This window comes from Sinocyclocheilus rhinocerous, unplaced genomic scaffold (genome assembly GCF_001515625.1).
Source record: "Sinocyclocheilus rhinocerous isolate Xijiao unplaced genomic scaffold, SAMN03320098_v1.1 scaffold1733, whole genome shotgun sequence".
Lineage (NCBI taxonomy): Eukaryota > Metazoa > Chordata > Actinopteri > Cypriniformes > Cyprinidae > Sinocyclocheilus > Sinocyclocheilus rhinocerous.
This window is the reverse complement of record NW_015640388.1, coordinates 490,303-512,686: the sequence shown is the minus strand read 5'-3', so window position 1 is coordinate 512,686 and position 22,384 is coordinate 490,303. Positions and strand designations below refer to the sequence as shown.

General features: G+C 37.6%; 1 protein-coding gene across 2 annotated transcripts; it reads left to right on the top strand.

Annotated features, from left to right (window-relative positions):
• The first annotated feature begins 516 nt into the window (after positions 1–516).
• LOC107752637 (unconventional myosin-VIIa-like) lies at positions 517–20,983 on the top strand. Of its 2 annotated transcripts, none has more exons than XM_016568663.1 (48): positions 517–587; positions 811–852; positions 1,543–1,644; positions 1,725–1,871; positions 2,338–2,522; positions 2,891–3,012; positions 3,116–3,258; positions 3,364–3,477; positions 3,796–3,949; positions 4,055–4,131; positions 4,206–4,325; positions 4,420–4,562; positions 4,867–5,077; positions 5,234–5,369; positions 5,454–5,626; positions 5,751–5,891; positions 5,966–6,124; positions 6,707–6,796; positions 6,876–6,970; positions 7,055–7,139; positions 7,242–7,460; positions 7,566–7,775; positions 7,884–8,093; positions 8,205–8,372; positions 8,589–8,885; positions 9,551–9,708; positions 9,792–9,918; positions 10,055–10,174; positions 10,643–10,816; positions 10,904–11,131; positions 11,885–12,052; positions 12,156–12,273; positions 13,054–13,180; positions 13,328–13,482; positions 13,594–13,775; positions 14,207–14,325; positions 14,427–14,581; positions 14,854–15,007; positions 16,396–16,551; positions 17,408–17,513; positions 18,224–18,337; positions 18,562–18,649; positions 19,180–19,286; positions 19,415–19,600; positions 19,696–19,812; positions 19,898–19,981; positions 20,168–20,287; positions 20,844–20,983. In XM_016568663.1, the coding sequence occupies exons 2-48, from the start codon at positions 835–837 to the stop codon at positions 20,931–20,933; spliced, it is 6,672 nt and encodes a 2,223-aa protein (XP_016424149.1). In that variant the 5' UTR covers positions 517–587; positions 811–834; the 3' UTR covers positions 20,934–20,983. The 2 variants fall into 2 exon arrangements, with proteins under 2 accessions (XP_016424149.1, XP_016424148.1); XM_016568662.1 differs by having other exon boundaries at positions 19,177–19,286.
• The last annotated feature ends 1,401 nt before the right edge of the window (positions 20,984–22,384 follow it).

Here is a 22,384-nt window from a genome sequence, read left to right as displayed (position 1 = left end):
CCAGAATGGCTCCACCCTTCATAACTATGACACTATGCTATTTACTACTTGATTGCCCCGTTATGATCAGATCTCAGCCCTCCATTTGTTGTCACGTGGGTCCAAAGGTTCAACACTTTACTGTAAAAAAGAAAAAGAAAAAACATTACGTAAAACTGAAAATGTTCAGATAAATAACATTGTATTTCTTTTCTTATCTGTCTTAATTTTGTTCTGTATATTGATATTCACATCACTGGTGTGTCTGTGCAGGTCCACACTGCCTTTCTGTTGCAATTTTACTAGCGTTCATTGTAAAAGACAGTTTATTTTGAAGCTTTATTTTCTTAATATTCTCTAGTCTGCTTTTTGGTATTTATAATTTACTAATAACAGCTTTTTGTTCTGATTTGGAGAACAGAGCTTCCTTGTATTTATCATTCTGGATGTGTTAGTCAGGGTGCAAAGTCAAAGTCTCATAAACACCTGTTGTTTCCGAGCAGTCATTTCTTTTGACTGAACACTCAACCTGTGGGGATTTGTTCTGGCTTCAAAGAAGAGCGACAAAAAATACTTCTAGATCAGGAGACTTCACAGAATATCCACAGGTATAGGTAGCTCACATTGGATTTGTTATGGTTGATGTTTTAAAAAATTTCAGTGGTTTGGTTTTGTTATTTAATACATAAATGGATGAAACTATTTTATTGTACTTCATGTAATGTGTACTTGTATGTTAGATGCCATTTTGCCTTTGTTCATAAGCTCCACTAATGAAATATCCTTAGCAATATTTGATTATAACATTTGTCCTCTTGTTCTAATATCCAGGCTGGGGGACGGGAGGACTCAGTCATGGTGGTTTTAGGGAAGGTAAATTTTTGAAGTATTTGAAGAGATTTTCACCTTAAGGAAATTACTGCCCTGTTGAAAAAAACTGCATATGCTGGTTAGGTATGTTTTGAAGCTGGGATGCTGGTTTGAGCTGGTTTAAGCTGGTCCTTTGCTGGTTTAAACTGGTCCTTAGATGGTCATGTGCTGGTCTTAAGCTGGTCGGACCAGTTTAGGACCAGCATAAACCAGCATCCCAGCTTCAAAACATACCTAACCAGCATATGCTGGTTTTTCAACAGGGTGCGGCATTACCATGATGCTTTGGTACTTTCTGTTCTAGATTAGTTTTATGTTAAATCATAGTTAATGACTGGACCGTATGGACTCTAATGCCATAGCTTTATCTAATCATGAATTGTCCTTTAGTTTATGGTTGAACAATATCTTTTATATATATCAAAGTACAGGTATTTGATGGTATCAGATATATGTATGTATAAATAAAATTACTGTAATCATACCGTGGTACATGGTACTCCAATTTACTTCAAAGGATGATATGGCATTACCATGGTCCATGTCCAGAAAGTCGGCATATTATGAACATTCTTTCTTAAAGAAGATCAAGTAAAGTATATTATCTTCAGTTCATTTGTCTTCTTCTAACATACACATGTATTAATGTTAATGGTTTAATTCACATCTTAAAATAATAATTATCCCCTTTAGGGAGACTATGTGTGGGTGGACTGCAGTGATGGGGTCCAAATCGGAGCTGAAGTCCTACTTTCAGACACGGGGCAACTTCAGCTCATCGACGATGAGGGAAAGGTAATATGCAGCCAGTCTTAGTTAATTTCTTCTCTTGACTGTAGAAGTGTAGCTGATATCCTCTATGGCATGATTTCCAGGAGCACAAGATTAAGAAGGACAACTCTCTGAAGCCCATGCATCCCACCTCAGTGAAGGGTGTGGATGATATGATACGGCTGGGTGACCTAAATGAGGCTGGACTGTTACGGAACCTTCTAGTGCGCTACAAAGAAGGAGCAATCTATGTGAGTTTTTAACCACTGCAATAGATAAATCATGTATGAATTTAAATCTATACAGAAATATATGAATTAAAATAGTAGCTTTCAATATTTGTGAAGCTAAAATGACCAGAATAGGGATTGATATGTCCACTTAATTCACCAACTTCAGTTCATTCACCAGCTGTTCTTTGCCCTTCCTGTTTAATAACAAGATTGTTTCTATAGAAACAGCCAGTTCCAATTTTGATGAGCGCTTCATATTATTATACAACATTGACATGCCTATTATATAGTAAAGCCAACCTTCCAACTTGAAGTCCAGCTATATTAAAGGACAGTTCACGCACTGAACAAATACTACTGTAGATCTCATTATAAATGTATTATTCTTCCAACTGCAAAAGCTTAATAGATTTTCATCACTGGGACTCTCTATACTCTTTTTGAAAGACCTTGAAACAACTTTTTGGTTTGTTTGTTTTGACAGACATACACAGGGTCGATTCTGGTGGCGGTGAACCCTTACCAGCTGCTGCCAATCTACACTCCAGAGCAGGTGGAGCAGTACACAGACCGGCGGTTGGGTGATCTCCCCCCGCACGTCTTTGCCATCGCAGACAGCTGTTTCTTCAACATGCGACGGAACCGCAAAGACCAGTGCTGCATCATTAGGTCTTTCAGTCATTCATACTTGGGTGAAACTGACATTTTGTAGTTTGATTTGAAAGCTTTTTGGTTTTGTACAAAAATCATGTCATTGCAAACCCATCTGACTTTCTTTATTCTTATCTTGATCTGACATTATTTATTAATGTTAATCTCTTTATCTGGTGAAGGATATTCCGTATATAGTATCTCAAATGATAAAAGAGGCTTATAAAATGATCATAAAAGTGGTCCATATGACTTGTGTACTACACCCTTTTGTAGCCCATTTCAAACATGGACTGTATTTTGGCAACTCCAACATCTGTCATACATTCTGTTAGCGTTATCTGTTTGATGTGATCTAGAATGTCTGTATGTGTTGTGTTCTTCAGTGGAGAGTCTGGAGCAGGAAAAACAGAGAGTACCAAACTCATGCTGCAGTTTTTTGCTGCAGTGAGTAGGCAGCGCTCCTGGATTGAGCAGCAGATTCTAGAAGCCAACCCTATTTTAGAAGGTATGGTTGTTTATAAAGAAACATATTGGATGCTCCTGCATCACTCATCTTTGTAGTTCCTCAGATAAGTATTTCAGTATTTACATCAAGTCTTATTTTGTAGCTTTTGGTAATGCAAAGACCATCCGCAATGACAACTCCAGCCGCTTTGGAAAATACATTGACATCCACTTCACTAAAAATGGAGCAATCGAGGGGGCCCGCATTGAACAGTACCTACTTGAGAAATCCCGTGTTTGTCGACAGGTAAACCATCCTGATATGAGATTATAATCAGACTGAAATCTTTCAGGTCAAGAGACAGCAAATTAAATGTAAAACCAAATAAATAATAGTGTATTTTTGGCACAGGCCCCACAAGAGAGAAACTACCACATCTTTTACTGCATGCTCATGGGAATGCCTCTTGACCAAAAGAAGATCCTGTCTTTAGGAAATGCTGCAGAATACAACTTTCTCACCATGGTATTGATCATCATATTCTATGTCTTTACTACTTCTCCCACTTTTCATGTGTATTTACATTTGTTACAACAAAGTCATTTTGGAGTGAGAATGGACAGGTAAAAGGATAAAGTGACATTAATGTGATCGTTTTTTAAATAGTCATCAGAATTTCTTCTGTGCAACAGAAATGAACGTAAAGCTCTTTTGTGTTCCTTACAAGAAAGTCAGACTGTACAGGTTTGGATCAACATGAGGATGAATGAAACATTTTTAAATTTTTGGGTAAACTATCCTTCTAATCATCATTACATTAAATATAATTATGTTGTATTATAGGGTCAGTGCACTACATGCGAAGGACGGGATGACATAAAAGAGTACGCCAGCTTCCGGTCAGCAATGAAGATCCTGACATTCACAGAAAATGAAACGTGGGAAATTAACAAGCTTCTGGCTGCCATCCTACACCTGGGGAATGTAGACTTTGAAGGTGAGTAGTAATAAGGAGCCAATGAAAGAGACATAAGCTGGAACAAAACTTAGTTTTTTAGAGGAAATGCTTATTTAAGCTTTATTTCCATTTTTAATATTTAAGAAACCATTATGATCAACCTTGAAGCCTGCGATATTCTCACCTCTACACATTTCAAAATGGCTGCACAGTTATTAGAGGTAATAAAAAAAAAAACTTATTTTAGAAACCAATTTTGTCTGTGAGCATAGAACAGATTTTTTTTTTTTTTTAGGTGGTCCCAAATGCCCTGGATGTGAGCTTGACACAACGCTCTTTGATGACCAACAGAGAGAGTGTGTCCAAACCTCTGACCTCAGCACAAGCAGTGGATGGAAGAGACGCCTTTGTAAAGGTTGTGCACTTGAATGTAGTTTCAATCACTTTTTTTTTTTATGTCAGATCTAATATACTCCGATATAGAGTTCTCATCTTCTATCTGTGTGCAGGCCATCTATGGAAGGCTGTTTGTGTGGATTGTGGAGAAAATCAACATTGCCATTTACAAACCTCCTCCTGATGACCCCAAACATGTCCGACTTTCGATTGGTTTGTTGGACATTTTCGGCTTTGAAAACTTCAAGAACAACAGGTTTGTAATATAAATATATGCATGTCGTCTTTCATGTCATTACAAAACCTTATGGCTTTCTGTGTCTTCTGTGGAACACAGAAATTGGATTTTTGAAGAATATCTAACCTGCTCTTTTCCTTTTAATGAAAATGAATGGAGACTTGGGCTGTTAAGCTAAAAAAACACAAACACATCATAAATGGGTATTCTTCAAAAATTCAGGATATTCTTCAAAAATTCACAGGGTTTGGAACTACATGAGGGTGAGTAAATGATCCCAGAATTATCTGATCTATCTTAATCTTGTCTGTGATTCCTGTAGCTTTGAACAGCTCTGCATCAACTTTGCCAATGAGCAGCTTCAGCAGTTCTTTGTGAAGCACGTCTTCAAGCTTGAACAACAGGAATATGCCCGTGAAGACATCATCTGGAAGAACATTGAGTTTAACGACAACCAGCGTACGCTTGATGTGCTGGCCGTAAAGCCTCTCAACGTTCTCGCACTTATTGATGAAGAGAGTCTCTTCCCTAAGGTTATAAAATATATTTGCTTTTATTTACAATATAGGCTTTCCTTTGATAATTGGTAATCATGCAACGTGTCCGCATATCTGTAATTACAATCTAGAAGTCAAGTAGTTATATTTCAATATTTATATACAGTTATGAACAATTGTCATTTTTTCCAGGGCACAGATGCTACCATGCTTAACAAAATGAATCAGCTTCATGGGAAGGGTGACATCTACATGCCCCCCAAAAATAATCACGACACACAGTTTGGAATCTGGCATTTTGCTGGAGTTGTCTACTATGACTCCAAAGGTAATACAGGCTATCACAATGTACTTTCACGTTTGTTTTTGGCTAAACATCTAAAATGTTTTATGAAATTTACTGTGCATATAGGTTTCCTTGAGAAGAACAGAGATGCTCTGAGCAGTGATGTCATCCAGCTGATGCAAACATCATCCAATAAGCTACTGAAACAGATATTCCACAATGAGCTCAGCACCACAGAGACGAAAACTAGTTCCAGCCACACTATCGTCACCCCAAAAACTCAGCTAAAGGCGAATATGGTACAAACATGTGTTGTACACCGGCATTTAGGTTATAAATACTATAACAGCTTCCACTCTTCTGTTGATTTAACATGATAAAATGATTTTCATTTGCCTTACCTTTTATTTGCAACTCCTTCAGCAAACAACAGAGTCAAAGAAGCGTGTGCCTACATTATCTGGTCAGTTTCGGCAGTCACTGGACTCTTTAATGAAGACTCTAACTGCCTGTCAGCCTTTCTTCATTCGCTGTATTAAACCCAATGACTTTAAGAAGCCTATGGTAGGTTCAGTTCATTTTCTCCGTCCATGGCCTCACTTTTCTTTCAGTGACCCACTTTTCCATCTTTGTTTCAGCTCTTTGACAGGGAACTGTGCATCCGTCAACTTCGTTACTCTGGAATGATGGAGACTATCCGCATCAGGAAGGCCGGCTATCCCATTCGTCACACGTTTGATGAGTTTCTAGAGCGCTACCGTGTGCTGCTCAAGTCCAGTGTTTGTGACCCCAAAACTGTGAGAGATGCTTTCAATTATGAAGATATGCAAATTCTGTGTTGTTTGGCATGAATTAAGGGTGGCCGTGGTTTCTGTAATGTACTTTGGAACAGGTTTTGAAGGTTCTATAAGCGATTTTATGTGCTAACGTTTGACACAGTTAGTCACTGAATTAGACCAGCCACATCAGTGGCCACCAAAACCCCACCCTTAACCTCCCCCAAAACACATGTCAGCAAGCACCAGCATATAAAGAGCAGAGAGGCAAAGAGCGCACTCTTGTTGGCTTAAAAAAGGATGGGTTACTCTTTTTTTTTTTTTTGTTATTGTTTGCAGAGTTTAGGGCTCATTTCTGTGATCTCATTTTGGTAGTAAAGTCATTTTATGTGTGGTATCTATGAGTTTTATATATTTCTATTAAAGAATATTAAATATATGTTCTTAAGCAATGCTGCAAGACATTTAAGCTTATTTTTTAAAGTAAATTTATCTTGTTTCACTATTTTTGGAGATGGAAAATGAGTGGGGAAAAAAAAAAGCGAAGTAGTAATTTTTTGCGTCATTGCACCTTTAATATTAATATTAACTGTAATATTAAAGGAGAGTGCCAAGAAATGCTGCGAAAGCATCTGCGAGAACGTTCTGACTGAAGAGGACTGGAAGATCGGCAAGACTAAAGTGTTCCTGAAGGTACTGGAGTGAAGTTTACAGGTGCCATTACAGCATTTTTCAAAAAGATCTGTTCTAATGTGATACTTATTTGAATCAGGATTTCCATGATACTGTTTTGGAACTGGCACGAGACAAGGCTCTCAACGAGAAGGCACTTCTTATTCAGAAAGTCCTGAGAGGTTATAAACACAGGTAAAAGACTGAAGATAAACTCCTAAGTTTGTAGAGAAAAACTTCAAACACTGGTTTACCAGTTGCCATTTTGCTTACTTGCAGGAAAGGGTTCCTGAGAAAGAGAAGAGCAGCTGTGACCATACAGAAAACCTGGCGTGGACACAAAGTCAGAAAACTTTACAGAGTGGTAAGCTGTCCTCTTAACTCCAGACTGACAAATTCTAAAAGATGCTAGTTATTGCTTGTACGTATATACTGTGTATATATAGTGTCACTTGTCTTTTTGCAGGTCCAGTTGGGTTTTGCCCGTCTGCAAGCTCAAGTACGCTCTCGTCAGATGGCCTGGCAGTTTAAACAGAAGCGACAAGCAACTGTTCTGCTTCAGGCTCAGACTCGTGGCTGCCTGGCGAGGAAGGAGTGGAAACGAAAGAGAGCGGCAGTGATCCTCCTGCAGGCTTACACCAGAGGAACTCTAGCCAGAAAAGCTGTCAAAAAGATGAAGAGAGATGTAGGACATGTTCTGATGGATAGAATCACCATGTTTAGATGACAGGTTGCTAAATATCCCAAGCTAGATGTCTTCTTCATCTGTTGCTGTCTCCATTGTTTGCAGGCTTTCCTCTCACTTCAGGAACGTAGAGCAGAAGAACTTGCTGCTCTAGAGAGACAGAGGAGGCTTGATGAAATTTTGCAGCAGAAAAAACAAAGAGAGGCGGCTGAACAATTGGAATCCATCACAGACCAGCAAATGGTGGATGATATCTTTGGCTTTTTGCCTAGCATGGTTGGCGGACAGGAGGGCCAGGCACCTGTGGGCTTTGAGGTGAGACATCAAACTTCTCAAAAAAAGCAGAATGTTAATGTTTGGATAACAATAGCATTAAAAACAAAACAAAAAAACAGCTTGGAAACGTTGTGTTTGTGTGTTTAGGACTTGGAGGGAAAGCGAGCAGTGCTTGAAGAGGTGGATCTGGATGATGCTCCAATGATGCCGATTCCGGAGGAAGACTATGATGATTTGGATGAGTACTCGTTCTCCAAGTTTGCTTCCATGTACTTCCAGGGTGCTGCCACACCCACACACATTCGCCAGAGACTACATCAGCCTCTGCTCTACCATGAGGATGAGAATGACGTCCAGGTAAAGCCACCGTTGACTTTGACAAGCTTTTGGTTGATTTATGATGTTCTTTTGTCCACAGCACAATTTCTGTTACGTTGCTTACTACTGCTCTTCTCTTCTTCTCCATAGGCTTCACTAACAGTTTGGTGGATGATCTTGAGATTTATGGGTGATCTTCCCGAACCAAAGGCTCAGGGGGTCTTGAGAAGTGGACCAGCCTTTGCTGAACGCTCTCTTCAGAAGGATGTGGCCTCCAGACAGGATAGACGCCTCAGCCTTATAGTGGGCCTGGACCAGGTGAGGAAACTCCTTTTTATTACATGTTTTACTGCTGAAAAAAAACAACGGGTCAGGCTAGCTGGCTGGCCAGTTAAAAACCAGCTTGGACACACCGTGAGACCAGCTAAGACCAGCAATACAGGTCTTTTAGTAAGGTTATAACCTTAAAAAAAAGAAACAAAATTATTTTCTTGGAATACACTTTTGAAAGTGTTGATGGCGCATTATTTTCAGAGAATGAGAAATACAAGAAACTCTCCGAACAGGAAACTCAGTTCAGTTCCAGAAGAGGCTTCCCGCAACAGAAAATCTTCAACTTTTACAGACATACTGGCCCGGAACAGAAAATCGGTCCAAGATGATGGTGTTCCAAGCCGCAAACTATCTGCCATACCAGAGCAGGGTCCGAAAAACAGAAAGACTTCAACTTTCACTGATATAATGTTCCGAAACAGAAGGACCTCCACAACTCCTGAGGGGCTTTCATCAAGCAGAAGAACCAGTAGAAAATCATCTGTTATATCAGAGGAGGTGAGACACATAAATATTGCAAATTGGTCACTGCCGTGACACTCTATTTATTTTCTGTTAATTTTGATTAATTAAATGAGTAGATAGGACAAGTAATATATATTTTTTTGAAATGATTAATTTAGACTTTTTCTTATGGTCATTTAGTCTTATAAAATATCAAATAAATGGACCTGTTTAAGACTAGACTAGTTCAGGTTGTAAAATGTCATAAAGTCAGGAATTTATATCAGTTGATAATTGTTAAAAAAAGTTTAATCTTGAAAACGGAGTTATTAAAATATAAAAGTTTTCGTAAAATTATGATTAAGATGTGTACACTCACATGTATTTAGGTGTAATAAAAATGTTATTTTTACTTGATTTTGACACCACATTTTTAGAGTATTGAGAATATTGAAGCTATTCTTGAAAATGGTATAAAGCTTTTCAGAACCATACGAAATCAACATGAATACAAAGCATACATTTCTAAGAACCTTTCACATGTATTTGAAATGAGTCTTTATTCCTTATTTACACTCTTATTTGTTCAAATAAAAGCAACTTTAAAACAACTATTTATAGCTAATGCATTACTGTATTATTACAGCACACAGTCATTCTTAAATGCAACAAACAGATAAATGATTTATAATCTTGACCCATTAACTCTTCATGTAAAGGCAGAGGATGGGTCTGAAGTTCCCAAACAACCCACTGTGCAAACCATTAGCGAAGAAGATGAAATGAACACAGACGGACTCACCTTAGACCGGCCAATGACATCTCTTGAAAAGTTGCATATCATTGTTGGATATGCCATTGTCAGACGTGACCTCAGGTTGTTATTTAAAACCATAAGTGATTTATTGCTTAGTGGTCAGATGTTTCTGCTTCCAAGTCCTTAATATCTTTCATTGTTAGGGATGAAATCTACTGCCAGATCTGTAAGCAGCTCCAGGAGAACTCAAACCGCGGTAGCTTCTTCCGTGGCTGGATCCTCCTGTCCATCTGTTTGGGCATCTTTCCTCCTACTGAGCGCTTCATCAGGGTGAATAACGGACAGTCTTCCTTATGAAACTCTTTGATGCATGATTTCACTATTTCTTTATAGAGTAATACATTTTAAATTGTATCTATATTGTGTAGTCCTGAACATGTTGTCTCATCCGTTCTTCTCCTCACAGTACCTGCAAAGTTTTCTTCGTTTTGGTCCTGTGGGATACGCGCCTTACTGCGCCGACCGACTGAGACGCACTGTTGCCAATGGAGTGCGTGGAGAGCCTCCCAGCTGGCTGGAGCTCCAGGTGAAGACATATATGCCACATTCACAAATACACTGTTTTTGGACTGAACAACCTGCCATAGCTTTTCAAAATTTCCTCGCAAATGAAACGCATTGCTGGTAAAAATGAGATGTCAGTTTGAACAAGGAATCAGTTTTCTTGCTGTTTAAAATGAAAGGGGAAATCATTAGCAAATAAATTGCAGCAGTATATGGTTATGTGATATGATTATATTATGAACAAGATGGATGATGATTACATTCAGAGACAGAATTGCTACTGCTCATTTAGATAAAATTAAACACTTATGAATATCGTCATAATGATGGGTGGCTCATTGAAAGTAATGTCTTCTGGTTGCATTGTTGCTGTATGTGTGAAACCCCTTAGGTCTTTATTCTCCTATGGTCCAGTACAGATATGCAAAATGTAACAAAAGTCTACCATAGATTTGCAACTATAATTAATGCTCTCATTGTTTAATTACAGGCCACCAAGTCCAAGAAACCCATGGTCATCTCAGTGACTATGATGGATGGCAGGAATATCAGTATGCCTGTAGATTCTGCCTCCACATCTAAAGAGGTCTGCCAGATGCTCTCACAGAAAGTCAAACTTCAGGACACATTCGGCTTCTCACTCTACATAGCTTTATATGACAAGGTATGAAGCCCTCGCACTGGATGAAGAGTTCAAGTCAGATTTTCAGGATTATTAGAATTTAAGGCATGGTATTGTACTCCTTCTTAGGTGTGGTCCCTAGGTAGTGGCCGTGAGCATGTGATGGATTCCATCTCTCAGTGCGAGCAGGAAGTGAAGAAGAAGGGTGGGCAGGAGCAACATGCCCCTTGGCGTCTCTACTTCCGTAAAGAGATCTTCGCACCTTGGCATGACTGCAGCCAGGATAATGTCAGCACAGACCTCATCTACAGACAGGTCATCAGAGGCCTGAAATATGGAGAGTACCAGTGTGAGAAGGTGCGCTTGAGACAGTTTTTAGTATCAGTTGTGTTTATATCGGTTATTTAGTGTCATAAATGAACATTTGAATTCTTTAAATAGCAAATTGGTGTTGCAGGGACTTATTTTTACCTAAATGTTGACCCAAAATGGAAATTCTGTCATCATTTACTCCCCCTCATGTCATTCCAAACCTGACTTACTTACTTTTGCGGAACACAAAAGAAGATATTTTGAAGAATGTTGGTAACTAAACAGTTTCAGGTCCCATTGACTTCTATAGATTCATTGACACAAGAGAAAAATACTATGGAAGTCAATAGGACCTGAAACCATTTGGTTACCAACATTCTTCAAAATATCCTCTTTTGTGTTCCACAGGTTTGGAATGACATGAGGGATAGTAAATCATGACAATTTTCATTTTTGTTTTGCTTCAGTTTGTTTATTTTTACTTATTTTTTGGTAGTTATCTCACTTTCAGTGATTTTATGTTGTGCTGAATAAAATGGCAGTCATCATGGACTTGGACTTTCTAGAAGTGTGGATTCAGCATCAAGCAAATTCAATAGTTTCTTGTTACCAATGCCATTGTTGAATTGTTTATTCATAATCAGCCATGATTGCTTTATCCAGTGGGCGAGAGTGTCCGTTAAAATGGGTTATTGAGATAAAATGAGTAATTTTTTTGCTGATCATGTGATCTCATCCCATTACGGGACCACATCATGTCATTCATTGAATGGCACATCACCTTTGTGTTTGTATCAGGAGGAAGACTATGTTGCGCTTGTAGCAAAGCACTTCTATGTGCAGTTTGGATCAGACATGAGTGTGGAGAATACTAGGACTGTAATTAAGGAGTGCTTTAACTCCAAACTCCTGGAGGCCAAGTCAGAAGAAAAGTGGATCCAGATGGTCAACACAGCACATGCACAGGTACAGATGTTTCTGTTATTGCTTATGCTAAAATAAACATAATAAAGCTTTCCACCTGTTTGAAAGTCACAGTATTTTACAAGCATTTGTCTCTTTTTGTTAGGGCCCATTTATAAACTCTCGGACCAAGTCTGATAAAGTGAAAGCAGAGGTGGTTGACTATGCTCGTCAAAAGTGGTCCATGTTATTCTCCAAGTTTTTTGAAGTTGCCAAGTTATCTGGTATGCATTGTATACTAAGATACAAATCCATGTCCTTAGTCTGCTTGTCTTCAGCAAACTGTTTGCGGGCTTTCTTGTCATCTTTAGAAGAGGCTTCCTTCTGGGACGACAGCCTTTTGAGGGGACAGCAAATTTATACTGTTATACAAGCTGTACACTCACTACTTTACATTGTAGCAAAGTGTCATTTCTTCAGTGTTGTCACATGAAAAGATATAATAAATATTTACAAAAATGTGAGGGGTGTACTCACTTCTGTGAGATACTGTAAGTATTACATTCACTACCGTTCAAAAGACTGGGGGCAGTAGGATAATTGATTGTTTTGAATACTTTTAACTATCAAAAGTGACAGAAAAGATATTTATAATGTTACAAATGTTTCCTATTTCAAATAAATGCTGTTGTTGCTTTTTTACTTTCTATTTGTCAAAGAATCCTGAAAAAAGGCATTTTTAGGCAGTGCAACTGTTTTCAACATTTAATAATAATAAATGTTTCTTGAGCAGCAAATCAGCATATTAGATTTCTGCAGTATTCTGTGACGCTGACGACTGGAGAAATATAAAGCAGATATTGTAAATTGTAATAATATTTCACACTATTTCTGTTTTTACTGTATTTTTGATCAAATATCAAATGCAGCCTTGATGAGAATAAGAGACTTCTTACCAAACCCATTTTTTTGAATGGTACTGGACATTGCAAATTATATCATTTATCATATATCATATATCAATTTGAAAAATGAGATTAAATTTGTGTCATTTCAATATTCAGGTCCTCCTCTACCAAAGAGCAAGTTCATCTGTGCCATAAATTCAATGGGAATAACATTCCTAGATGAACGAGAAAAGAATCTCCTGGTGCTGTCTTACCCAGAGCTCACCGGGGTCAACACTATCAGGTGGGTTGGACACCAGTTAATGTTTGACGGCCTTGTATCATGGTGTCTTGTCATTCACAATTATAGTTTTGAATTAAATAAATATGAGTGATACCTTCCCAAAAAATATGTAAAATCCCTGAATTCTCCCTGCGTCGTCTCCTCCAGAGATAGGAAGTGTGTGTGTTTGCTGACTCTGAAAGGAGACTTCACACTGAATGCAATCATGGCCACTGACATCTCAGATCTGGTAGCCATGTTCCTGGCAGGCCTGATACAACGTTCACAGTATGCTGTGGCCCTACAGGAGGTTAACAGACCAGGTCAGAGGAGGAAATAAGCTGCATTCATTTTTTTAATTTTTATTTGATTGTTCATGATCTATGATTTGACTTGTTTTTGTCTAATGAAAAATGGTTTGGATGTTTTTCAAGATGATCGAACATTTCTCAGCTTTAAGAAGGCAGAGCTCATCTTCCTCATTAAAGATGATGAGTTTTCTGTTGCCCGTGGCTGGTTGAAGGGTAAGAATGAGCGGACAGGAGAAATCGGCGCAGTCCCTGCAGATGCTGTCTTGATTCTTCCAACTCTTACGAAGCCAACAAATGAAGTCCTGGTGAGAACTTGAATATGTTTTTGGTAACACTTTATTTTAGGGTCTCTTAACTAGTTGCTTATTAGCATGCATATTACTAGAATATTAGCCATTTATTAGTACTAATTAAGCACATATTAATGCCTTATTCTACATGACCTTATTCTACATCCCTAATCCTACCCAATACCTAAACTTAACAACTACCTTACTAACTATTAATAAACAGCAAATTAGGAATTTATTGAGGGAAAGTCGTAGTTAATAGTGAAAAAGTGTTACCTATTCTAAAGTGTTACCATGTTTTTTCATGCTTTCCTGTGGAGTTTAAAAGTTCTTTAAATCTGTGAAGGTCTGTATACTTGTCTGGGTTATGGAATATTTGTCATAATTGTGTTGGCTTTGAAAAAGATAATAAGCTAATGCATTCTGACTTTTGCTCTGTTTTTTAGAGCCTGATCAGCTTGTCCCCAGATCAAAGAAAGACCATCATAGACAACACTGTGAAAGGAACCATCACTGAAAGAGTGGCTCCTTCAACTCTAAAAGATTTCTCTGTTGAATATTTCAGGTACTTGCAGCAACTGTTTGACCACCTTATTATTCCTTTTATTTATCTGAAGTGTTTCAGAAGCAAACATGAATGACCTGTTGTTTTTTTCATTGTCACAGGCAGCCCATCAAAGATGTGAACAGGCAGGTGATCTCTAAAAATGCAGCACCTGAGAAGCTGTGGGCCAACTCCAGAGAACCAATCAGACAGCCCCTGCTGAAGAGACTGGTGGGCAATCCAGATTTAAGCCCACTAGCCTGCCAGGCCTTCACTGATATCCTTTACCACACACATTTAAGTCATTATCATTTATTGCAATCATATCTTTGAACATTGCTTATTGCCACAGTAGCAGCTGACCCCTTATGTTTAGCTAATGCGTATCTAAATGTAGTAATGCATAAAGCTGTAGAACATGGCAGCTGTTGTAGTTTGATTTAGGGTTGCATAAGCACTGATCTACAAGTGAGACTTACCAGCTAACCTGGTTATCCAGGTAGGATATGACCAAGAAAAGTGCTGATTCCTTGACTTAATGTTGTGCACCTATTCTGAAGTATATGGGTGACTACCCCACTAGACAGGTCCAGAGCCCCCTGGAACTCACAGACCAGATCTTTGGCCCACCTGCAGAAAATGAAGAGCTCAGAGATGAGATCTACTGCCAGATCATGAAACAAATGACCAGCAATAACAACCGGTAAACAGAACTACATGCTCAAAAGCAAGCAAATTCTGCATTGCCTATTGAATGCCTGTACACTACCACAAAAGTTTGGGGTCTATACAATTTTTAATGTTTTTGAAAAAGTTATGCTCACCAAGACTGAATTTATTTAGTAAAACTGCGGTAAAAACAGTAATATTGTAAAATATTACAATTTAAAATAATGGTTTTCTAATGTAATATCATTTAAACTGTAATCTTTTCCTGTGTCTTCAGTGTCACATGATCCTTCAGTAATCTTTCTAACATGCGATTTGGTGTTCCAGAAATATTTCTTATTATTATAGATGGTGATGCGTTTTTTTCAGGATTCTTTTAATGAATCGCAATTTCAAAAGAACATAATTTATTTGAAATGGTCATCTTTTATAACATTAACATTATATACTAAATAAGATGTATTTTATACATATTTTAATTAAAATAAATGTCTTTACTGTCACGTTTGATCAATTTATTGCATTCTTGTTGAATAAAAGTATTAATTTGAAAAAATCTTACTGACCCCAAACTTTTGAATAGTAATGTATATGCAATCAATAAATGAAAAAGAGGCATGTCTGTTGAAATCATAATCACTTATGAACTTGGTACAAAGATGTGACAGAGACAGTTTCACAAGAGTTCTGTACAGTTTTCCTTTTGGGATTGTAGTTGCACCAAAGTCAAATTGCCCTTTATAACGGTGAGGGGAAACTATGCAACCTTTAACTTCTTTATCCATCAGTGTTCTTTTTCTTTAATAAGCTTCTTTTTTTAAGCTCAAGTATATATTAGAGTAGTGTTTGATCACCTAATATGTGTTTTACTTGTTTTGTTTTTCATACCTCACCATCTTTCCTAGTAATGCTTTACTGTTGCCAGTATATTCAGTTTAGATAGCTTTAGAACACTGGTATATAGTTAAAGTTTCAAGAGATCCAGTTTCTACATTTTCTTTCCAACACAGGACCAAACGTTCATAATTTACAGAGTTTCAGGTGCCAATATGTTTTATCACTATGAAATTAAATAAGCAATGGGCATTTTAGAAAAATAAAAACATTGTAAACTCTTATGTTAGAAACCATAATACCTTGTAAAACCTAGGAGACTGCTGATTGGTCCTGCATAGAATTAATAAGGCAAATAATTGATTCAATTCAGCGATTCCTCTGTCTGCTGTGCATGAGAATCAACAAGCAGCAGGTTCATTGAACTGATTCATTGTTTCCCTCATTCTTGTTTAAATACATTTAAGCCACTTTTAGACATTAGATATGGTGCATATGCCATCTCAGATGCTATGTTTATAATTACATTAATGCATAATGAATAAATAACTGGTAAGTTAACATTTATAAATGTTCTTTCTCAATCAGGTACAGTGTGGAGCAGGGCTGGCAGCTGTTGTGGCTGTGTTGTGGTCTCTTCCCTCCTAGTAACTCTTTGGTGAAACATGCTCAGCGTTTCATTGAGACACGCAAACGAGAGCCATTGGCCACAGAATGCCTCCAGAGACTGCAAGCGGCTCGGAGGTATGGCCAGCATTTCTAGACATATGTTTAAACATTTTATTTCAACCCAAATTTTTATCATTACTAGTGAGATCACATTGCTTTATGGGTATAAGAACAGGAAGAAATGCAATGAATGAACCGAATTTAAAGTTTAAATGAATCGATCATACATTCCTAAGCTTTCCTATCATGTGAGTTCAGTTATAGAAGCACTAAAAGCTAATGTTTAAGTCACTGTTAAACTCTGATTAAAAACTCATGAGAATAAAGCTTGAATTGTTTTTTTATCTTTGACCTTTGGCAGGCTTACCTGAGAGCCATAACCTATTGGAGCTCATCTCAAACAGCATGTGTGTTATATTACTGGACTGATATGCTGTAAAGCATGACCAGATAAACACCCTATTAGCAGATGCTAACAGTTTAGCATGTTGAAATCAAGGTTGGCTTATTTACATGTTTTAAAACAACTTGGCATATGGTAGCCACTTAACACAGATGCTTTAATATTTAATATCAGTTAATCAAAAATGATTTAGTCATTCAGGCTTTTAAAATTACACACTGTTACACACTATTAGCAACACCTCTCCTTTTAGCACGCTAACCTTTGCCAGACTGGAGCAAATGCCAGGAAAGTGTCCGCACTGAGTGATAGGATAGTACAGAATTTACAGCAGCTTTATCTGCTACTGCAACTGTTCAAAGGCTTCCACGTTTGGGAAACACTACTGTAGCCCAATAGTTGAAATGAGTCCACAAGCTGGGTCACAGATAATGAGAAACTACATGATACGTGATTTGGTGTGATAGTATAATAGCCATATGTTTACTGTGTATAATAAGATGACAGTTGTCATTGTTTCTATGCTAGAATGGAGCCCAGAAAGCTTCCACCTCACCAAGTAGAGGTTGATGCAATTCAGCAGGACAGCACCCAGATCTTCCACAAAATTTACTTCCCCAATGACACTCAAGAGGTAATGCAACACACAGTACATGGATCAACATTTCTTTTCCTGCTCCCCAGTCAGTCACTATTTTTTTAAACAGAAATTTGGCCCCACCAGAAATGCATTTTTATATTATTATATTAGAAAAAAAGCTAGAAGCTAGAAATGATGACACTTTTAAAACAATGGCATATAGAATGTAAACACTACTTATTCATTTGTAGTTTTAATCCATTCTGACTGATGTTTTCAAGACTATCACGTCATTTTTGCAATTTCAGCAAAGAACTACATATGCCAGCTAGATAACATTATTTTGGTGACAGTAATGTGGAATACATCACCAAAACCCAACATTTAAGTTTGCAAATCATAAAAAGTGGATGTACAGTGGGTATAGAAAATAATCTTTAAAATAATCACATTTTGTTGCTTTGCAGCCTGAAATGAAGACGGACACAGTTTTTGTTTTATCCAGCTGTATTTACTCAGTGCAACTTCAAGTGAAAGATATAACACCAACCTGTCAGAAAAAAAAAAAAGAATAACTGAGTTGGAAAAAGGATCACCCCCTCCTAAAAATGACTTTCTATTGAGGTTTTCACCTCAATTCTTTTAATGTTCGAAATGCAGATGAATAAACATTAAATCAACAGTCAGTTTGCTGCCAATGCAAATCATGCATTTTAGCCATGGAATATCAATCCAGTGTTCTTTTTTCTCACACTTCTGGACAGATTTTTGAGGTGGCAACCAACACCAAGATAAAAGACCTGGTCCACACCATTGCTAATAAACTCATGTTGTCCTCAGCTGATGGTTTCAGCCTCTTTGTGAAAACTCCTGATAAGGTTTGTACCCAGGCTACCATGGCTGTATTCAGAATCTTAAACCAATAGTTTAAGAAGTGTCTATTTAAAAATCATATATCAGTAAATATCTTAGTCTGATTATTGGGAGAAGCATTGCCTCCACGGTGTCTACAGTTGTTACAGCTCTGCCAATGATCCCTTGTCATGTCCTTTCAAAACAAAGCCTTTGTCTGTATGTTTATCTAGCATTTTATTTCTGTCAGGTTCTGAGTCTGAATGAAACTGACTACATCTTTGACAGCCTGAGGCAGATTACTGACTGGTCCAGGAGAGCAAAGAGAGTGAATCAGGGTTAGTCTGTTTCAGTTTTGGTGAAAACTTTATTAGGTAATTTTAATCTCTAGATCACTGATTTGAGGGGGTGTCTACACGACACCATTTTCAACTAAAAACTGCGTTTTGACCTTTCATTTACACAACAATGGCATTTTGGGGGCCTGAAACTCAAACCTTTGAAAACTACACCATTATCATCACTGTGTAAACTACCAAAATGGAAATGTGTGAAAATGGTGGCATCATGTGCATGCATATTACATGTTCAGTCTATAAGTATGTGCGAAGGTTCGTATTGTTTCTTTTCTTTTACTACTGGCCTGGCATGCGTTTTTAGTCATTTTCGTAGCTCCGTGTGAACAGGGATCGTTTTGACAACATTGTCGTCTGTAATGGAATATTATCAATAATGCAAAGGAAAAACTTTTCTGTTTTTAGTACATCATTGTAATGTAAACATACCCGAAAGGGAACAAGTTTGAGTCAGTCAACAGTTAAGTCAAATTCAAAACAACTGCTAATGCTTATACTGTTTTAAACAGCAGGCAGTCCAGTGAATGTATCTTACACAGTTTACTTTATGAGAAAACTATGGTTCAGCATTGTCCCTGGTAGAGATGTGGAGGCGGATCTCATCTTCCATTATCCACAGGTACAGGCAATCTGTACCACGTTTTTAAAAAATACTTGGAAATTTTTCATTATAGCTTCCCTGTAAGCATTGAAGAACTTCATATTATAAGGTATATGGTATTTTTCCATATTTCTCACACTATCTAGGAGTTGCCCAAGTACTTGAGAGGTTATCATCGTTGTACCAAAGAAGAAATGGTGATTCTCGGCGCTCTATTATTCAGAGTGAAAGTGGACAATGATAAAACTCAGTTTCCCATGATTCCTAGGATGCTGAAAGACCTGGTGCCTAATGACCAGCTTAAAGCCATGTCTGCTGATGAATGGAAAAAGGTCGGTTTCAGTACACTGCAATTCTGTGCATTGTGCAGTGCATAAGAGATATTGTGCTTCTAAAGTGTTTCTTGTACATAACCATTTTTCAACAGCACATTTTTGCTGAGTACAACAAGCAAGCAGGCACGACTGTGGAGCAGGCAGTGATTGGCTTTTTAAAGATTATCTATAAATGGCCCACATTTGGCTGTGCCTTTTTTGATGTGAAAGTAAGCAATTTGAGTCTGTAGCACAATAAGAATTTTGCAAATATTACTTAAAAAACGGTGTATAAGATGAATCTTGATTTTACAGCAAACATCAGAGCCCAATTTCCCCGATATTGTAAGGATTGCCATCAGTAAACAGGGCATCACTATCATTCACCCCAAAACAAAGGTATCATCAATCGATAACTCGTTTTTGTCTCATTTTAACTGCTTAGCATGTGATTTCCCTAAACAACATTTGTATAACACCTCAGACGAGTGTAAGCTTGAATCTTCTTAAAATATGAATCATGTATCATAACTCTGTCTCGACTTTTAATTTTGTTGAACTAATTGAATTCACCTTCTGTTTAAGGACATTCTGGCAGTGCATCCATATAACAAGATTGCAAACTGGTGCAGTGGAAGCACATACTTCCACATGACTGTAGGAAACCTTGTCAGAGGGAACAAAATCCTGTGTGAAACTTCCCTGGTAAGTGAAACAGATTTGGCTATTTAGCAGCCATTATTCCAATTATTCTAATATGCTGATTTGGTGCTCAAGAAACATTTTATATTATTATCAATGGAAAAAAAAAAATCACTTTTATTCAGTAAGGATGCTGATGTAAAGACATTTATGATGTTTAAAGATTCTATTTCAACTATATGCTGTTCTTTTGAACTTGCTTTTCATCAAAGAATCCTGAAAAAAACAAAAATCACACTTTTCACAAAAATATTAAGCAGCAAAACCTGTTTCCAATATTGAAGCAGCATATTAGAATGATTTCTGAAGAGTCATGTCATACTGAAGACTGGAGTAATGATGGCTGAAAATTCAGTTTTGCCATCACGGGAATAAATTACATTTATATTAAAATAATATATTAAAATAGAAAACAGTTCTGTTAATTATAATAATATACCAGTAGTGTGTGTGTGTGTGTGTGTGTGTGATATAAATATATATAGAAAGATCATTTTTGTCATTTAAAATATAATTTTTCAGATCTTAAAATAATAGAATTTTATCCTGTGTTCATAAGGGCTATAAAATGGATGACCTGCTGACTTCCTATGTCAACATGTATCTTAATGAGAAGAGAGGACAAAGACGAAATCAACACTTTGACTAAAAATAACAGACGTGCAATCAGTTTACTGTGCTTTTCTTTTAAAGGCATACATTCACATATATGATAAAAACATAACCAATGAAATGTTTTAAAAAGCATGATTTATCAAACAAAATAATTGTCTGGTTTTATTTTTCAGTGTGATATGCTATATATTGCAAAATGTGTAATGCCAACGGTTGTGTTTATGATCAGTTGTTTTTCTTAATATGCTGCCAGAATGTGAAGACTGTAATTTCAATCAGATTACTGGTTGACTAATATTTAATGATATAAATTAATCATTGCAGTCATTGGATCATATTGTTATTGATGCATTTTAAGTTGTTGGTATTTAAAATTTTTTTTGAGTGAAATTGTCAAATAAATGACTATGAGTTGTAACTCGGAGCAATTGTACATTGTGATTATTTGCCATAGAGCCAAATGTTTTCTGCGTGTTTTGAAAAATGGAATTCCATGAGCCTTATACTTGCGTTGTTTGTCATGTTTAAAAGCAAACGGTTTCAGCTCATGAATCTGACAGAAGATGAGTTCTTCTCTGTTACACTGTGTTTTGCCCCAGGGCAACAAAGTCTCGAGGGGCAGCATATAATGAGGCTTGGAGATGTCCCAATTAAGACTTGGCACTGTATTATTTAGCCTATTCTGGTAGAATAGAGGCAACTAGATAGTGGGCTCATTCAGTAAAGCGAACTATATTAGCATATCGTTGAAGACGGGCCCAGACAGAAGAAAAAGAGATGATGTGTGTCCTACACAGCTGTGATCTTCCAGAATGAAAGACGGATTATTGCTCTTGCTGTTCGCTTGGGGCTCCACATCTGTCTGAGGATCACGTGCCCTTATTTTTGCTCTGCTGCTAGAATGTATGATGCCCCAACAGTCCACAGCAGGGAACCGAGAAACAAGGACCCCAGTCTGTTATTCTCGGTCCTACTTGCCCTTGTGATTTCAACTCAAATTTCTTCTCACACATTCTCTGAGTTCCAAGGGACCTCGTCTGTCTGGCTTTCCACAGTCTACAATGGATAATCTCTGGTCTTTATTCATAAACTGCCCCATTAAATGCTCAGTTCATCTTCTGTTTATTGATATGGTTAAAGGAGGGGGGGGGTTGTAACCTAAAGGCACGCTAGTCCCTGTTGCCATGGTACCCCACTGGCTCCACATTGCTAGCAAGGCATGCCATTATTCTCCCCCTGTCGAAATGTGCCGCTTCTTCTGACTCGGGTAATTGTGGAGCGCACAAGTGGTCCTCAGAAGAAAATAGCATTGCAAAGAAAGGCTGAGGTCAAGGGTCACATTAGAGCCTTCCCATTGCAAACCGCGTTTTTGTGATCAAATTAGTTGGCGACACAAAAAGAGCCACAGTATCGTATCTCAAACACAGCTCAGCCTGAGAGAGTAGAGTCTCAACTCCATTAAACTCCACTGCTGCTCAACAGAAG

Excerpts from the sequence above, each read along its gene's own strand:
- LOC107752637 (XM_016568662.1), top strand. Across the intron at positions 8,094-8,204 it reads AGGATGAGAATGACGTCCAG|GCTTCACTAACAGTTTGGTG; the intron begins GTAAAGCCACCG and ends TCTTCTCCATAG. Across the intron at positions 19,813-19,897 it reads GTGCCTTTTTTGATGTGAAA|CAAACATCAGAGCCCAATTT; the intron begins GTAAGCAATTTG and ends TTGATTTTACAG.